The sequence below is a fragment of the Ochotona curzoniae genome, unplaced genomic scaffold, assembly GCF_017591425.1.
Source record: "Ochotona curzoniae isolate NIBS_2020 unplaced genomic scaffold, NIBS_Ocur_1.0 contig_523, whole genome shotgun sequence".
Classification (NCBI taxonomy): domain Eukaryota; kingdom Metazoa; phylum Chordata; class Mammalia; order Lagomorpha; family Ochotonidae; genus Ochotona; species Ochotona curzoniae.
The window spans coordinates 849,833-866,150 of NW_024466459.1; the positions used below are offsets into that span (position 1 = coordinate 849,833).

The 16,318-nt window shown below is 40.3% G+C and overlaps 1 protein-coding gene across 1 annotated transcript in view; it reads left to right on the top strand.

The window, feature by feature from the left end:
- The window catches only part of TANC2 (tetratricopeptide repeat, ankyrin repeat and coiled-coil containing 2), a 280,763-nt gene that overhangs the window by 170,341 nt on the left and 94,104 nt on the right, over window positions 1-16,318 (top strand). The window contains exon 8 of the mRNA XM_040989463.1: window positions 9,074-9,199. Coding sequence (XP_040845397.1) covers window positions 9,074-9,199 — 126 coding nt within the window. The remainder of the gene's footprint in view (window positions 1-9,073; window positions 9,200-16,318) is intronic.

Sequence of the window (16,318 nt, forward strand, 5' to 3'; positions counted from 1 at the left end):
CTCCCTTTCTTTCTCTCTCTCTCTAATGCTGCTTTTCAAATGAATAAAAGTGAATAAAAAGAATGCTTCAAATACACACTGGCAAACTCAGTAATAATCATACAGAAGACCAAGTGGCTAAAATATTCACTCAGTATTCTTGAACATTTTCTCTTCTAATGATGTCGAGGGATACTTTTAATACAGCTATGTTACTATTTAGTCATTGAAACCAGAATTCTCTGCAGAAATGGACCTTCTGACAATTTTGAGATATGTTGTCATCTGGACTTTGTTCACACTGCAAAATGACAATTGTATTTCCATTTCTTAACTCTTGATGAATTCAAACCTAAATAGACCAATTAACTAGAACAGAGATTGAATTAGTAATAAAGATTCATCCAACAAAGAAAAAGTATGGGACTGGACCTCTTCATTGCTGAGTTCTAATAAACCTTTCAAAAAGAGCTAACTCCAATTCTTTGGAAACTATTCAAAACAATGGAAAGGAAGGTGGTTCTCCCAAATTCCTTCTATGAGGCCAACATTACCATAATTCCTAAACCAGAGAAAGATACAAAAGAAAAAGAGAACTATCCCTGATCAATGTACATGTAAAAATCTTCAATAAGATACTAGCCAATTGAATCCAAGAACACATCAGAAAGATTATTTGCCCAGTCCAGGTGGGATTTATCACTGGTATGCAAGGATGGTTCAACATATGCCAATCAGTAAATGTGAAACAACAAGCTGAAGAATAAAAACCTTATGATCGTAACAATAGATGCAGAGAAAGCCTTCAATAAAATTCAACATCCCTTCATACTGAACAAATTAGGCATAGAAGGATCACCCCTCAACACAATCAGAGCAGACAAAAAAAAGAAATCGAAGAAAGACAAATTGGAAAAAAGGAAGTCAAATTATCTATTTACAGATGACATGATTCTCCATGTAGGGAACCAAAAGACTACTAAGAGACTATTAAAACTCTTTAGAAAGTTTGGCAAGCTCATGGGATACAAAATCAGTGCACATAAATCAATGGCCTTGTTATACCTAAACAATTCTGTGACTGATAAAGAACTTGCATCTCAGGGTTTAAACCTGCCAGCAGACCCTGAGGTCACCAAGGGTATTCTTTGGCAGTAAGAACCACAGGAGGCATGCTGGTGAGGAATGTGTGCTTTATTACACACAGGTTACAGCTTTTAAAGGATAAAGAAGACAGGGCAAGAGGGCATCTTCTGGCAGACACCACTCCTTCACCCACCACAGACACTGTAATTGGCTATACCACATGTCTATTTTCCTTGACCTTCTGGTCAGTCAGAGGTCTTGTTCCAGGTGTAGGCCTGGGAGTTGTGCCTCAGGCCATGGGCTTGTAAACTCTAAGCCACTCCTGCCAGGTAGCAGGGCAGGGCCCTGGGACAATTGCCCACATATCATCCCTCTGCTTTTGGAGCAAATTCTACCACAAAGACTTCCTCCAAAAAGGTAGCCATTAAGTCCTGTGGTTTTAAATGTTGGTACAGACATTTGAGGGCAAGATTTAACATAAGAACATCACCTTAGTTATAGCATCACATTGCAGGCAGAACGCCTATCACAACAATGTTAGATGTCCTTGATGTTAAGTCCAATTTCTGTTGAAAAGATAGTATGGCGGACCTATAAGTAATTGACCTAATTTCGAGTTCCAAGGGCACACAGGTGGCCAGCATGGTTATGTTAATCACAGTTCTTACTGTCTGGATGGTTTGAGTCAAGAACAGCATAGGCATTGCAGCAGGAACCACTGTGGTCACAAGGGAGACAGCAACAGAGATAATAACAGATGAACATTGCATCCAGTGTAGAATGGAAGACAGGATCCTGTCGTATGTTTGCTTTCAGGGTCCCTTCCATTCATCACTCAGCCGGGCTGGAATCCAAGGCATAGGCATTGTTCTTGTCACAAAGATTTCAAAAGACATATTAAGCCACATGTAATTAAATAACATAAGTGATGAGATGCAAAACGAAAACATCACTACCATTGGTAAAGGCTATACAATTTCAAGTGCACATGTGGCCACTTCAAAACATGTATGGGGCCACAGAGCCACACATTGTGGAAATTGAAAGCTAATTTCACCAGGGGCCAGAGACCCTAACTGCCTATTACCCCATATGGCTCCTCACATCCCCCAGGAGAATGGACCCTACTGCCAGGGACACAGGATGATGACCGCCCTGTCTGCTTCATGCTGAAAAGGGGCATTGAAAGGCCAGAAGCAGCAGCAAGGCATTCTCCAGAGGCCGATCTAGAGCACCCTGATAGAAGTTATCGGTGTCTGAAGTATTGATTGGAGCTTGGAGGCATCTCTTTGTTGAAGTTTGAGTGTTAAAATGCTAAGACCATTCTGTATCTAATCAGGAAACAGGTAAAAATGTTAGATTCTGTATAACAAAATGCTTGTTATAAAGACTGGTTTGAATCATACAGTAGCTGGCAAAATATCTAAAACTAGTGATTCACAATAATCCAGCAGTTTATAGTATTCTGGTGAGATTTTACTTACCTTTATACATTTTGGGTAGAGACAAGCAATTAATATATTGATAATCAGGGAACAGGAGAATCTTAAGTAAATGAGCAGAGAAATCAGTAAGTTAACAAATGAGGAAGACATGAACTCTGCATCAGAGCAGTGGGATGTCCTGCCTCTGTGAGTCTAGCAAAAAAAATCTTAAAGGGAGGTTGGCAAATAGCCCTGTCGGGTCCTGGCCAGTGATACAGGCTGAGTCGTAATAGGCCAGCCAACTTTCCTGGAGACTCTAATCTTCTATGTTAGTCTCTATCTCTGTTTTTAATGAGAACAGTGGTGTTTATCTGAGCTAAACTGAGGCTCCTGAGAGACCCTTATGGTCTCTCTAAGAGAAAAGGATACCAAAGCTGGCGCTAAGGACAGAGAACAGACAGCTGTTCTCCCATGTCCAGAAGGAAACTTTGTAACTTTCCCTTCACCATGAGAACCACCCAGGGCTCCTGGGTGCTGGTCTGGTGTGGCACCCGAGTCTGGAGAATTCTGGGCTGCTTCAGTCCTGGGTGGGAGATAGTGGCTGACCCCCAAGTCCTCCGCCTTCAGGGCAGTCAAATCTCTAGTAATTTCGTTAGCAGTTGGAACACCGTCATGGATGTCCTTGACAACCCTTGGAGAAGTCTGCTGCTTCTACAGCGAAAAGCTCATGGGAGGCTTTCAAGGGTCTCACTGGGACAAGGATTACAAACCTCCCCTTATCCTCCTGCTCTACTAAGAGATCCCCTCCGGTCTATGATAAAAGACCACGTGACCACCTTTAAGAGATTGTCACAGAGCTCAAAGGTCCCACTGTAAGTCTCTACAGTTTTTTTCTTAATGTCCAGAGCAGTTAAGAATCTGTCACTTATAAATCACCTGTTTCTCACAGAGTTAGGATCTAACCGAGGATCTTTCTCAAACATCCTAAAGTGGGAGATTTCTCTGTGGTTCTAACCTATTAAAAATGTATTTAATTCAGGAAGTCAGGGAGAGTTACTGTGCCTGATCTACCAACCCCTTAACATACCCCATGTCACTCGGTGTTGGGAGGGGTTGGCCTCCTCTTCTTCCATTGTCTCATTGACGGGAGAGGGTATTCCAAGCCAGATTCTGATATTGTCTTGTTGGGGAGGCATTCTCTGGTAGGGGCGTCCAGGGCTTGACCTTATGAGCAGGCACCCGCAAAGATTGCCTTCTGCAAAAACATAAGCAAACCCTCTTCCCAGAGATAGTAAGGGGTGGGGCCTTCCCACCTTTACAGGTAGCAGGACAGGGGTCTGGGTAATAAATCGTTTTAAAAGAAAGAACTAAAAATGTTGTATATGAAAAATAAGCCCAAAAGAATTAGTGTTATAAGAAAAACCCATTGGGTTCTTTCCTCAGCTTAATATAGAAACAAAAAGTCAGGAACCGGTTGCAGACAGAAATGTTTATTTGTAAAGGGACCAGGTGAGCAGGGAAAGAAGAGGGAAGACAAAACCACCTCCCAAGAGAAAGCCAGGAGGTGGGGTGCCTCTCAAAAGGAGAGAGGGAGAGACACCAAAGGTTTGAGGAAGGGCCTTGGGCTTTTAAGCCTTCCCTGACCCCTCCTTGTTGGGCAGGAACCTACAGGTAAGATGTTCCCCAATGGTGGTCTCTTAACCAGTTAGGAATTGGGTGGGCAATGCCGCCCACCTGAAGGTGTGGCCAAGACCTCAGCAGAGCTTGATGGTCTCATTAGAGATGGATGTTTGGCATAGGGGTACTTAATGAGCACCGCTGGAGTTGCCCACATCCCATTCCTCAAAGATGGAATTCAGGCCTACCTCTTGGTTCCATTCCAGGTTCCCGTACACAACTGGAGGCATGAACCATGGTTGAAGTAGTTGCACCCCTCCCACCTTGTGGGAGATCTGGATTGGTCTGTTGTGGACATTTGGGGAATGAACCAATAGAGAGATCTTTCTCTTTTTCTCTCTCCCTGTCCTTTTCTCTCTTTCCCACTTCCCTCCATTCCTCTATCTTCCCCTTCCTCATCTTCTGCCTCATCTTCCTCTTCTTCTCCTACTCTCTCCTTCTCCCTCTCCCTCACTCCCCCAATTCTCCCACCTCTCCCACTCTCTCTCCCTCTCCATGTGTGTGCATATGCATAACTGCCTTTCAGAAAAATTAAGTTGACAGTTTATTAATAAATCATATCAAAATTAAATTTGTTTAGCTTTAAAAACAAGGATGACCTTATTGACCTTCAACTGAAGATACCTGGCTGAATGATTCACTTTAGACATGTCAATTCATAGGTTTAGACTGAGTTGATTCAATTAAATCAAGTCTAGCCAATTTTTTATTTAAAGACCAGCTAGTAGATATTTTTGACTTTGCAGGCCATAGGGCTTCTATTGCAGGACTTAATTCTGTTGTAAGTGAATACTCAAGTCAGTAGGCATGGCTCTGTTCAAATGAAGCTATTAACAAAAAGAGGCTACAGGCCAAGTTTTGTATACAAGTTGTCGTTACCACCTCTAGGCTAGATGATCTTTAAGATTCCATTCACGTTTGCCTTCTGTGATCCTGCTTGGTTGGCACGGCACATATCTGAAAGGAATTGCTTCTCAGACATGTTCAGTGGCATACCAGCTGGGAGCCCGGCAGGAAACGGAAATCACAGTTATTTTAAAAGGGAATTTGATAATAAAATAACCATTAACTAGGTTTTGAAGAAATGGAAAAGTAAAAAGAGAAATGTCCAATGACAAGGGATTTAGCAACTCCAGGAAATAACTACTCTGTGCGGCTGAGGGAGTAGAAGTCAGGGTTGTTAAGCTCACCGCTTGGAGAAAAGCCCCCATACACTGAAACTCAAATCTGTGAAGGGAAGAGACCCAGATGGGCTGGCAACACTGTCTCTGAACCCCAAGGAGGGCTCAGTGGAGACCCAACTCAGACTTCTGAGGACAAAGCACTGGCCGTGGTCCTGGTGCCTCCTCCTCCTAGGGGGCCAGATGAGGACAGGTCAGCCTCTTTTGTCAAAACTACAACTGTGCTATGCTGTGGTTCCAGTGAACCACCAATGCTCAGCTGCGCAAGTAAGACTGGAACAACACCGACAGGAGCAGGAAACCAACCAGGAAGAGAAAATCCACCCGCCAAACTCTCTCCTCGTGTCCTTTATTGGCAAGGCTAACAAGGAGTCGGCGAAGAAAATGGAAATGGGAGTTCCAGAGTTCCAGTTCCAGGCCAGCGTCACAAAATAGCATATGGAGTACAAAAGTAGATTTGAACCTAAATCTAGTAGCTTTATAATTTAAAAATTCAGCCTCTACATTTCAGCTTACAAATAATTTAAATAAGCCAACATTGTATTTTAACCGACAAAATGCAAGTGTTTTCATCTAACCGGTCCATATCTAAAATTAATGTGTAATTTCACAAACACACAAAACCAAGGAAGAAACTGTGTTACTGCTATTTTTATCATTTCAGCAACTATGAAGCTGAATTTTATATTTTTAACTTTTTGATCTACTATATATTTTGGGTTTTGTTTTTTTATTTACTTGAAAGCAACAAAATGAGAGAGGTGACAGAGAATCTTCCATCCACTGGTTCAAGAACTAAATGTCTGCAAGAACTAGAATCAGATCAGGCTGAAGAAAGGATCCAGGAACTTCATGCAGGTCTCCGGTGTGGGCAGAAGGAACCCCAGTGCTTGGGCCAGTCCCAGTGCCACCCAGAAAACTGAATCAGACTCAATGCCAGGTGCTCTGATAACAGGGTATGGGCCTCCCTGACAACTGTGGAGCCTCATGCGCCACAGCACCTCTCCCTAAAATCTCCATTCTGTGAAGGCCTGGATCCCAAGTGGTCCTTTACATTTTTGGTAGCTATAGATATTTCAGTATGATTCAAATAAAAGGAAACAGACTTTGAGAAAAGTAAGAGACATTGGATTAAATGTAGGAAAACACTAAATCACAAAGCCAGACTAGAATATCATTTAGAATAGTTTTAGGGTAATAGTTTAAATAAGAGATTAAATAATTGTCTTCTGAATTGTTTTAATTTCAGAATGCATAGATCAATCAAGATTACTTTTTTATTCCTCTGGTACTCGTTTTTTTTTTTTATTTTTAAGGTTTGTTTATTTTTATTGAAAAGGCAGATTTACAAAGAGAAGAGACAGAAAAACAAGCTCTTTAGTCCATTATGTCACTCCCCAAGTATCTGCAACAGCTAGAGCTGTTCAAATCCAAAGCCAGAAGCCATGAGCTTCTTCCAGGTCTCCCATGTGGATGCCAGCTCCCAAGGCTGTAGAGCAGCTGGGACACAAACCGGCACTCATATGGGATCCCGGCGCTTGAAGTGGGAGGATTAGCCAGTTGAGCCTTTGCACTTGTACTCAGCCCTCCTCTGTACTCTCTTACCCTGTCTTGTGTACAGTGGTGGCATTTGGCTTCTCTCTCATGGGTTAAATTTCCTAGATTAATTTTGAAAGCCTAAATCCTTATAGAAATTTTATTTACAATTTGGATACATTCAGTTAGCTCATCTCATAGTTTAGTACAGAAAACATAGATCTTGGGTGGACATGAAACCCCCTGGAACTCTTTATGGTACTTGGTCAAAATGTCAGTAGAACCATTGAACATTTCACAGTTGTGTTATAAAAGCTAGTTCTAACATTTCTAAAATGTCTCTTGAAGCTTTTGAATTGAAGCACCAAAAAACATGCCAATCATTTTATTTCACAGAATGACATTTTGATTTCTCTTTAATCAAATCTAACTTAGAATCATGCATCATATAATGACATTTTGATCAACAATTAACCCACGTAAATGACTGTAATCACTTCAGATTATATCGTAAAATATAGTCACAGCTATTTTTGTGTAAGTATATTCTGTGGTATTCTCAGAGAAGCACAGTTGCCCAACATTGGATTTCTCAGAACATATTCTCATTGTTAATTTACACGTGACTATTTCTCTTTCACTGTAATAAGTCTTGATATTAGCTTATTCCCCTTTTTGACCAAATAACGCTAGTACCTTTCACCTAATTACAAAGTGAGAAATAGGGGCTGACACAGTGGCTCGATAGCTAATCATCCCATTGCAAGTGCCAGGATATCCCACATGGATGCCAGTTCTTGTCCCTCCCAACTGCTCCATTTTCCTTCCAGCTCCTTGGATTTAGCCTGTTAAAGCAGTGGAGGATAGCCCTAAGCCTTGGGATCCTATACCCACATGAAAGAACCAGAAGAAGCTCCTGGCTCCTGGCTTTGGATTTGCTCAGCTCCAGCCATTGTGGCCACTTGAGTAGTGAATCAGTGTATTAAAAATCTTCCTTTATCTCCTCTCCATAAATCTGCTTTCAACTAAAATAAATAAATCATAAAAGAAAAACAGAAAACAAAGTGAGAAATAATTTTCTCTTACATTTTTAATGCAAGTCTGCTAGCTTATTCTTGAAATCGTACTTGTCAGAACTGCCTCTTAACAAATTAATTTAATAAGCATTTTAAGTATTTGTTTTATGCCAACATAATATAATTATTGAGAACAGAATATAAATAAGATGTAGTCCCTGCTCATAAGAAGCCCAGGCTTCTACAGCCTGTGCCCATACTCAGGCACATAAATATCAACAAGTGTGTTATTCTTCTATAATAATGCCATGTGCCAAACTATCCTGAAACTACACCTTCTTAAAGCAATTATGTATATGCATATCTAGTTGATTAAGGGTTTCTTAATCTAGACTTAGTGTAGTTAAACTAGGCTGGGCAATGTGCTACCTGCACATTGTTCTCTCATAGTGAAGAAAAAAAAAAAAACAGAAAGGACAAATTTAATTATACAAGCACATTTTGATTTTTCTTCTTCTTCTTTTTTAATTTGGAAAACAAAGGCAGCAAAACCAAGAGAGATCTTCCAATGGCTGGTTCACTATGCAGATGCCCCCAAGCGCTGGGGCTGGGCCAGACCAAATTTTGGAATCAGGAACTCTTTCTATGTCTCCATTATTGATAGCACAAAACCAAGTGCTTGAGCCATCATCTGCTGCCCCTCAGGGTGCACATTAGCCAGAAACTGGAATTGGAAGCAGAGCCAGCACTCAAACCCCATTTACCTTGCTGTAAAATGTGGACATGGCGAATAATGCCCTCCAGGCTGAACTAAGCAGCTTGTCCACATGCAGGCATTTAAAGCCCTTCCTTGTAGCACTGTGTCAAATGATCAAACCCAAAGGCAAGACATCTACCACTTGTCTTTTGAATCTCAAGCACTCTTTACTGTTATCTACTGTTTTATGAACTGAGATTATATGTTTATTTCGTTTGCTTAAGAAATCACTTGGTTTCTAGAAGTCACAAAATGTACATTATTATAGATGTATAAATATAGATGATATAAATATAGACATGTATTTTGTTGTAGAGTTACTCCTGATTCTAAAATCTAAAGTTCGGGAACTATCATCTAGCTGAAAAAACGTTTTCTAAACTTACATATTCTAACTAAACGTTCCTGTCTTGTCAGCCACCAGCTCTGCCCACTTGGAGGACCTGGCTTACCTGGATGAGCAGAGACACACACCCTTGAGAACCTCTCTTCGAATGCCAAGACAGACTATGGGTGGTGCACGCACACAGCAGGATCTAAGAGGTCAGAAGTACGGGAGGGCTGCGCCCAGGAACAAAAAACAAAACAGAAAAAAAAAAGGGCAACAGACAAAAAGGCCCTTTGTTTCTGCTTTGTCAATATATTCAAGCCTCCGTTGTAGCTTGCAGCCAGTTAATCCCATGATACAGTATGCTCATTATGGAAAGGCGTTGTAATTACTAACAGTCAGAAGCACTGATTCCTTCAAATTTCAAAGAAAATAAATGTAAAAGGCTGGTGGTGGTAGTGGAGAAAATAACCTTTGTAAAATCCAATATTTTCTAAGATGACAGTCAACCAGCTGTAGGCCTAGCTATGTTTTTGGTGAATTTTGTAGTTATAATCGTACATTTTGCTAGAGAATTTCATTTTTGTTCTAGTAGCCATTTCCAGTCTCAGGCAGTACCACTAATCCTACCCTGGCAACACCTAAACAATTTATCCTTTTCCCACTTGGCACTGTTACTTTACCTTCTTTGTAGCGTGCTACGTGCTTCTACAAGGAGGAGCTTGATCTTTTCAAAGACTCTAATTTTGTTATAATGACAGTCTGGATGAGGGATTAACATTGGTGTCTCTGTTTGTGCCTCTTGTTTGCTCAAAAAGGTCCAGGCTGTCTCCAGTGTTTTCTCCAGTGCCTACTAGTACCTATTTTCTCTAATACCTGCTACATCACATACATTTTTATATTATTTTATAAATTCTCTGCATCTTTCCTTTGATCTCCTTCCTCCTTGTCCTGTTGCCCTTCCACAGGCAATATAGTGCCACATGCATTAACTCCCTCAAGAAGGAATTTATACATGCCTGGTAACTTCTACATATATTATATAAACAAATTTTCAATGATGACTAACCAAGTAGGAACGTAAAATAGTGGACTGTATTGCTACCATAGTCTCATCAGCAATAGTTAGTTGGTAGCTTTAGTCAAAATTGTAATTCTTATCCTTTGTCCATTCTGGTTACCTTTTCTTAATTTTGCAATATACCAGTTACCTGGTACACAACAGGTATTTGTAGAAAATGGAATTATGCCAAGCATTCCCATAGCTTAGTCCATAGAAAACACTTTAAAAGCCACTGGTTTAAGACTGGTGCAACGACATAACATCCTCTGCCTGCAGCAAGCACCCATTCTGGGTGGTGATCCTTATTCCAGCTGCTCCATTTCCAATCCAGCTCCCATGGCCTAGAAAGCAGCAGAGGATGCCTCAAGTCCTTTGGCCCCTGCATCCATGTGGAAGACCTGGAAGAAGCTCCAGGCTCCCAGCTTTGGACTGGCCCAACTCCAGCCACTGAGGCTGTTCGGGGAATGAACCAATGGATCTCTTTCTTTCCCTTTCTGTCTCTCCCTCCTTCCCTCTCTATTAAAATAAGTATTAAAAAGCAAAACAAGATAAAAAAAAAAAGCACACTGGTTTAAAGATGCCACTGCAATTGAAGATAAGTTTTACGCCTTAATGTATACACAAATGCAAAAAGAAGTGTAATTTGAGACTCAGAAATTGTTTATGGTCATGGTTTAAGAGTACAACATAGTTAATTTAATTATAGTCTGAATGGTTATTTTTACTGCTAAAGCAGAAATTGGTATTGCCTCCTCACTAGACTTTAGATCTTCAAGTAGGGTTATTAACATTTTCTTATTAGTGAGTTAGTGGGTTTTGACCCTTCATGACAGCTGTTTTAAATACTGTGTTATCAAAATGTTCGTTTCCAAAAACCCAGCCTGACAATGGAAAGGATGTTTTCCAGGACCTCAATGCAGCAAGTGAATGGATTTCTAGCTGACAGCCACTGATAAACTTGAGCTATGGAAGGTTTTGTACAATGCAGAGTGTGTGTGAACAGCTAGTGAAAAAATGCATATTACGTTAAAAGCTAGGCATGAATTTCAAAAAATGTTTACACCAAAATGACTTAGTCATTTAGTTCCATTTCTCATAAACTTTTTGAAGAACCTACATAACTGACTAACCTACCTCATGTGATTCCAAGCTTAACATTTTTGGTAGATGCAAATTTGGATTGGTTTGACATTATTAAGGTTTTTAACTCAAGGTTTTGTTTATGCTCAGAATTGTCCATCCGAAACCTCTCATTCATTCTGATCTTATTAATGAAACATCTCATCCCACAGAGAAAGGCAAGAACTAAGGTTTTCACTTAAGAAAAAAGGGAGGTAATTGATTTTTATGGATAATTGTTAATATTGTGACAGAATATAAAAAAGAAACTAATGAGACTTGAATTTACAAAATAGAGGCCGGCCGGTATTGGGATACAACATAGGCATTCCACATGGGGAATGGTTGATGTTTTGTGTGCTCCACTGCCAATCTACCCCCTTGGTAGACAATGGCCCAAGTCAGTAGGCACCTGCCACCCATTAGGGAGACCCAGACTGAGTTCTAGGCTACTGATCATTGCAGACACTTGGGAAGTAACGCAGGGGATAGACCATCTCTTTCTGTTTCTCTTTTTCCCGCCTCACTCTAATTCTGCCTTTAAAATAGAGATGAATAAATATTGTTAAAAATAAAATACACAAAGCAAATTCTAGCATTCTAACTGTAAATGGTTAGCTATTTAGCAGAAATTAACAATAAATTACTAATTTTCAAAGACCCTAATCCATGTGGTATTGAATTATAAAATCATACTATTATGCTTGAAGAGATTACATATAGCTGTGGGTTTTGTTTCTCAGTATATGTTTGTTTTCCTATTAAACTTAATACTAAATCACATTACATAAAAGGCCAATTGGAAGCTTCATGTTTTGTTAATAGCTGTTTTAATTGACCATAGATTGGAGGACATTTATGCAAATGATAGTCTGATTCATTAGCAGAATTTATATGAAATTGACCCTGTCTCAGTTAACCTGGCTTTTCCAATGCAGTGAATTTAATTTTTATCAAATAAAATCAATGCTTCATGCCATTTTTAAGTCCCCTTACTTTAGTGAAACAATGAATCTTTTATGGAGATGACTAAGATGCGTGTCATGAATCTCAATTCTGTTGTATCACCAACTGAGTCACACGTCCCTGAGGTTACTTAGTCATCTTGGTGATGGCTTGGCTGGCTCTCAGATTTACAAGGAAAGTTTTCCATGTCATTGTTCATTGTTTTTTTATAACTACGATTGAATTTCGTGCTTCTTAGAAGGAAAATCCAGAGATCAGGTTGAATATATGAAACTATCTCTTTATGAATATTAGATGGCTAGATTGCAAGTTTGATATGCTCATCCTCAGCTAGGCCTTTTGCAAAGTACTTGAACATTTTACAATTCAGTACTCAAGCTGGATGTCTTTAAATGTCTGCTAGAAAGTAATCAAGGCTTTTTAGAGAAGTCAGGCGATACTTTTTAAAGCAGATCACTGTTTACACTGCCACTCTGAATACACAGATCTAGTTTTTATATAAGAATCTTGCTTATGGGCAGATTATTCCTACTGGTGCAAACAAAATTAAAGTGGGCGAGGGTTGTTTGGGCTTAGATGCAGCATCAACTGGAATCTGGGAGTGGGAGAGGCCTGGGAGGGAAATAGTGGGCTCATCCCTCTTGGGTTACCACTTCCACAGGATGACATAAAACTAAGATAGCGGCTGGGGTGGAATGGGGTGTGGGACAGACTGGATTACTGCTATACTTACTGGCAAACCAGGGTAGGGGGTGGGCCTGGTGGGGGTTATTGTGGGTCGCTCCAACCTAGGCTGCAGCTCCCGCTGGTTTATGTGAGGGCCAAGTATGTGCTGGGCAGAACCAGGCTGGACTGCAACACCCATTGGTTCCAGTGGAAGTCGGGAGTGAAAACAGAACCAACCCAGCAACTGCAACCACCAGCTGATTGGACGGTGCCAGGCCCTGTACTTGTTAGCACATACAAGAAGTTTCTTTGGAGATCTTCCTAATCTAAATGCTGGACTCAGAACCCTAACGAAGAAAAGAGAGAAGACAGAACAGGTCAACCAACCATCTAAGCTATGATGGACTATGTCAATCAGTGGATTTTTCAAAGCCCTCATAGTGCTTGGAGTGGCAAGATTGACAGCGATTCATAACTGTGACAATATCAAAACCACTTGAGCAAGAACCTCAGAGCATGCCCTACATCCGGGACCTGGGGAGGGTGGGAAATTGGGTGGGCCTTCTCCCTTAAATAACCCCCTTTAAACAAGAAGGTAACAATATGGAAAACATACTAGTATTATCCACTTTCCTGTAGCCCTTGAACCTTCTTACCCTAATTAACTATGTAAAGAATGTCAAAATAAAATTCTATAAAAATTAAAAAAAAAAAGAATCTTGCTTAATAAACTACCTTCAAATTTGAGAGCTCCAGTAGTACATGATATACAAAAAGTTCTCCACAAAACCTGCAAGAGAAAAAATAACCTTTAAAATGAGTTGGGCCAGTGTTGCCAGTTAAGCCACTGCCTGTAACACCAGCATCCCATATGGCCACTGATTCAAGACCAGGTTTCTCCACTTCTGACCCAGCTCCCTACTAATGAGCCTTGAAAAGAAGCAGAATATGGCTCACATGGGAGATGTGGATAAAGCTCCTGGTTCCTGGCTTTTGCCCATCCCTACCCTTTACAACCATTTAGAAAGGGAACAAGCAGATGAAAGATACCTCTCTCTCTCCTCCCCTCTCCTTCTCTGTGAGTCTTTAAAATAAAACAAATAAATCTTATTTTTTAAAAGTTTGTAAGCTACATAATCTTCTAATACCTATTACATTAAACCATGTGACTAAAGAATAATAAAGGCAATAGAATCACGTGAAAGAAACTTCATTATGACATCTAACTCTGTGAGATAAGTCACTGACAATATATTTAAATGCCTTAAGTACAATACAGAAAACTATGTTGTGGTACAATGGTTTAGCATTCATAGCAGCCTGTTCAAGTCCCAGCTACTCTGTACATTGGATTCAGCTTCTGACAGTACGCCTGGGAGCTTGCAGGATGATCGCCCGAGTAGTTGGACTCTAGTTACCCATGTGGGAGAACTTGGATGGAGTTCCTGGCTTCTGGCTTTGCGATAGCCTTGCCCTACCTGGTACAAATATTTAAGAAATGAACCAGCAGTCGGAAACAGGTCTCTCTCTTACCCTCTCTGTGTCAATCCAAATAAATATGTCTTTAGAAAAATAAATAGAAATAAATACGTCTTCCAAATAAATACATCTTTTAAAAAATAATATACCATCAATCCATTGTGATGTATTGATCTAAATTTAAAAATAATTTTCTCAGTTGATATTTTTACCATCGTTTATCCTAAAATTGTCTAAACCTATTAAATCAATAAAATGTCTACATTTTCCAGTATTGTGGCGTATATAAGATGTTTATGGAATAACTACCTCAAATACTAATTAAATTACAGAACTGGAAGATTTCCTTTGCAAGGCCATAACTATTTCATCAGTGAGCATTTACTTGAAAAATGTTAAGTTTCATGTAAATCAAATAGCCAGTTTTGAAATTCTCAAAAATATGTTGTCTCACTTTCAAGACCAGTGATCTAGTAGTATCCAGCTAGGTTGATAGTTGCCTAATTAACCAACGTCTCATGTTTTAACAATGTTCGTGTTTGTGTGTGTTTAGATGTGAGATGTAAGGAAGCCTGTAAAAAGTGCCAAGCTCTACAGGTACTGGGTTTTCTCTGTCTCTTCCGCTGTTCTCTCAAGATCTTGGTTCTCCTTAAAATTCCCTTTAACAGTGACTCCAGATCTTTCTCATCAAATGTTTTCCTTTCCGACCAATGTCAGAGATTCTGAGTATGATTTATTCACAATAGAATAAGTCTTTCTTATCCCTACACTAGTAGATTTCTTAAAACATTAAGACAGAAGTGGACAGGTTTAAGCTGGATGGCTTAGAGAGTGACCGCAATGGCTGGAGCTGCACCGATCCAAAGCTAGGAACCAGGAACCTCTTCAGGTTCCCCCACCCGGGTGCAGGGTCCCAAGGCTTTGGGCCATCCTCGGCTGCTTTCCCAGGCCACAAGCAGGGAGCTGGATGGGAAGTGGAACCGCCAGAATTAGAACTGGTGCCCATATGGGATCCCAGTGCGTTCAAGGCGAGGACTTTAGCCACTAGGCCACACCACAGGGCCCAACAATCCATAGTTAAGCATGACACAAAAGCAACCCTTGAAAATGAACTGGGTTTGTTTTTTTTTTTTTAAAGGCTGCTTGGAACACCTGCATGCTGCTACTCTGCTTCCAGCCCAGCTTCCTGCTGATATGTATTCTGTAAGGCAACAAATGATGCTTTAAGTGTTTGGTCCCCTATTACCCTAGGGGAAGACCCAAACTGAAATGAGGTCCTGACTTTGGTCAGGCTCCTAATTTTGGGCTGGCCCAGATCTAACTGTTGTTTGTAGGCATTTGGGGGAATGAACCAGTGAATGACATGTCTCCTCCTGGTTTTGGCTAGGCTCAGCTTCTATTTGCAAATATTGCAGGAGTGAGCCAGTGAATGTAGCATCTCCCTCTGTCTGTATCTATCTCTTTCAAATATGACAAAAGTAAATTAATAAAAATGTAAAGTATAAACTACAGATAATTATTTGAAGACATTGAAAAGTGAGTTTGCATTTGAAAAATAGAGAAGAAAAACAGTTTATTTTAAAGTTCCTGACTTTTAGATTAAGGACTCATTTTAGTCTGTGTGACTTCAGGACAGAAAGGTAGAACTTTGCTGCTTTGAAGCATCCAAGAGCGGACTCCTTTGGCAAAACATTTGGAAAGGCATCAAGAAAATTGTAAAATATTGGAAACTAAAGAGGCAGTTGCCCCCAAATGTGCATATAAGTTGTTGCCCCAATCTGTGGTTTACCACTGAACCATGGATGTATAGAAGCAATCTCAGTAAGTTTGAGAGTGGGTTGGGGCAGGGGGGGCGGGGAAGGAAGCAGCAAGAACCTGAAAGAAGTCAGGTTTCAGCAGCTGCGTATCTTGAGGAGAGTCTGAGCCAAGTTAACAGCCTGCTGCAACAAAAATAAGCATGCTTGAAAGGAATATAACAGAATCCAGAGTCTAAAAATCCAGAGCCACCGAGAACCTTAAAATGTGACCTTATTTGGAAATA